Here is a 2,104-nt window from a genome sequence, read left to right on the forward strand (position 1 = left end):
ATTCCTTATTATGGGTTTACTTCTGTTTTATGTTGTCAAAGTCCTAAGTAGCAGTAATATAATAGAATAATAGTAGTAGAATAGTAATACTAGAGTATCCCTGAAAAAGATACTCAGGCGTCCAGGCCCCCTCTCTAAATGACAATGTTGCTACCTTAATTCATTTCACATCTTTTTAAGATGTGACCTATAAGCATCAACAATTCATAAGCAAACATAAAAATCTACTGTATGGACAAGGTTAGAAAATTTGCTTAAGTCCAAGGTCTTGAACCTGAAAATTAAAATAGCATTGTAAAACCTCATGCACTTCTGAGTTTTCTCTTTCTTTTCTTACTTTTAGATACACAATTGTTTGTTTTTAATTACTCACATATGGAAAATATGTTCCTATTGTTTGCCTCGGGCAAGAACACTGTGCACTTCATAAAGCCGCCGTGCCTCAATAAGCCCAATGATCCTATGAATCAGATAAAAACAAAGAGAAATAGGACCCATGATACCATATGCAGATCTGACTTAATCAAGTCAATCGCTCAATTTCCCTATGGAACAAATAAGGTATTTTTCTATTCTATTATGCAGTACTCTTTAAGATCAAATGTATAATCCCATCCAAGCACTCCTTTCTGAGGGCAAGAGAACCAATATTTCAGTGCAAAGAATAACTAAATTAAATAAATAAAATGTCAAATAATAAAACAAAAAATTAGGCCTTTGCATTTAAATGTAAATGTACCTGGTTCATGCTGAGCTGGCCTTTCTCCAAGGCCTGGCGAAAACCCATCTTTCCATGGAAGAAGCCTTGAGGGTTAACGAGTGTGGAAATCTGTTGGAGGTGCTGATACACAGGGGTGCCCTCAGACAGGTTGGCATGGAGGCCAATTGGGATTTTGTGTCTAATTTAAGAGATCAAATTAAAAAACATTAAGATGAGAAGAGCAGTTATTCACCTTTTGTGATGGCAACTAAAATTGTCCATTTTCTTTAATATTTTAATGGTCCTCTGTAAGGTTTTCTGAGACTTAATTTGGGGTTTCTACACGCTTTAAGTCACAATAATAGAAATTAACAGAAATAAGCATCTTTCTTGTAAATAACTTATCTACTTAAGTTATTTACAAATCAGACACATAACTAACAAGATATATCAATGAAATATTAATAGCATAAAAATCCACAAATTATGAATGGTTGAAAGAAGAGACTTTTTTTAAAAAAGGTTTTGTTGGCTCTAGTGGCCTTTAGTTTGACAGGAAAGAGGGTTATGAGAGAGGGGGAAGACATGTGGCACCAGGCCAGGAATCAAACCTGCGACCACCGGCATTAGGACTAAGGCCTCAATACATAGGTTGTGCTTTGCCCCTGAAAGCAGAGGCTTAAATAAAAAGACCAAAATGTTGCTATATAAGAACCATTCAAATACAATTTGTATTTTCACCTTTTTAAAATTCCCACTGGCTGAGCAATGGTAAATGGACTGAACTTATATAGCGCTTTTCCGATCATTTTGATCACTCAAAGCACTTTACACTAGAGTCACATTCACCCATTCGCACTCACACATTTATACACCAGGCATAGGCAATTTGGGGTTAAGTGCCTTGTCCAAGGACACATCAACATGTGGTAGGGGGAAGCTGGAATCGAACCTACAACCTTACAATCACAAGACAACTACTCTTCCCACAGAGCCACAGTCGCAATCCATATTTCAGTACTTTCAAGACAGCGCTATTTATTGACTCCCTTTGTTGTTAGCCTCTTTGGAAATATTTTGTAAAACTTTCCAAATTGAAAGCAATAGCAGGGTTTCCTCCAGAAAACTTGCAATCAAGTCAGGACACCGAGGCAGTCCACCGGGGTTTTGTATTAAAAGATGTTAAGTTGACAGGAAACATAAAATATTACTAAATTATATGCTAGTAGGTCGACAGACTGGCGACCTGTCAAGGGTGACCCCGCCTCTCGCCCGAAACGTTCACTGGAGATAGGCACCAGCACCCCTCCTGACCCCACTAGGGACAAGGGTGTACAGAAAATGGATGGATAGATATGTTAATTATATGAACTAAGAGAATATCAATGAAATTAAATTTAATTT

The 2,104-nt window shown here is 37.1% G+C and overlaps 1 protein-coding gene across 3 annotated transcripts in view; it reads right to left on the reverse strand.

Annotated features, from left to right (window-relative positions):
• The window catches only part of ydjc (YdjC chitooligosaccharide deacetylase homolog), a 50,038-nt gene that overhangs the window by 30,209 nt on the left and 17,725 nt on the right, over nucleotides 1-2,104 (reverse strand). For all 3 annotated transcript variants that reach the window (XM_015021732.1, XM_015021733.1, XM_015021734.1), the window contains exon 3: nucleotides 740-899. In XM_015021732.1, coding sequence (XP_014877218.1) covers nucleotides 740-899 — 160 coding nt within the window. The remainder of the gene's footprint in view (nucleotides 1-739; nucleotides 900-2,104) is intronic.

This window comes from Poecilia latipinna, unplaced genomic scaffold, assembly GCF_001443285.1.
Source record: "Poecilia latipinna isolate Pla-1442-1.1 unplaced genomic scaffold, P_latipinna-1.0 Scaffold2842, whole genome shotgun sequence".
Taxonomy (NCBI): Eukaryota; Metazoa; Chordata; class Actinopteri; order Cyprinodontiformes; family Poeciliidae; genus Poecilia; species Poecilia latipinna.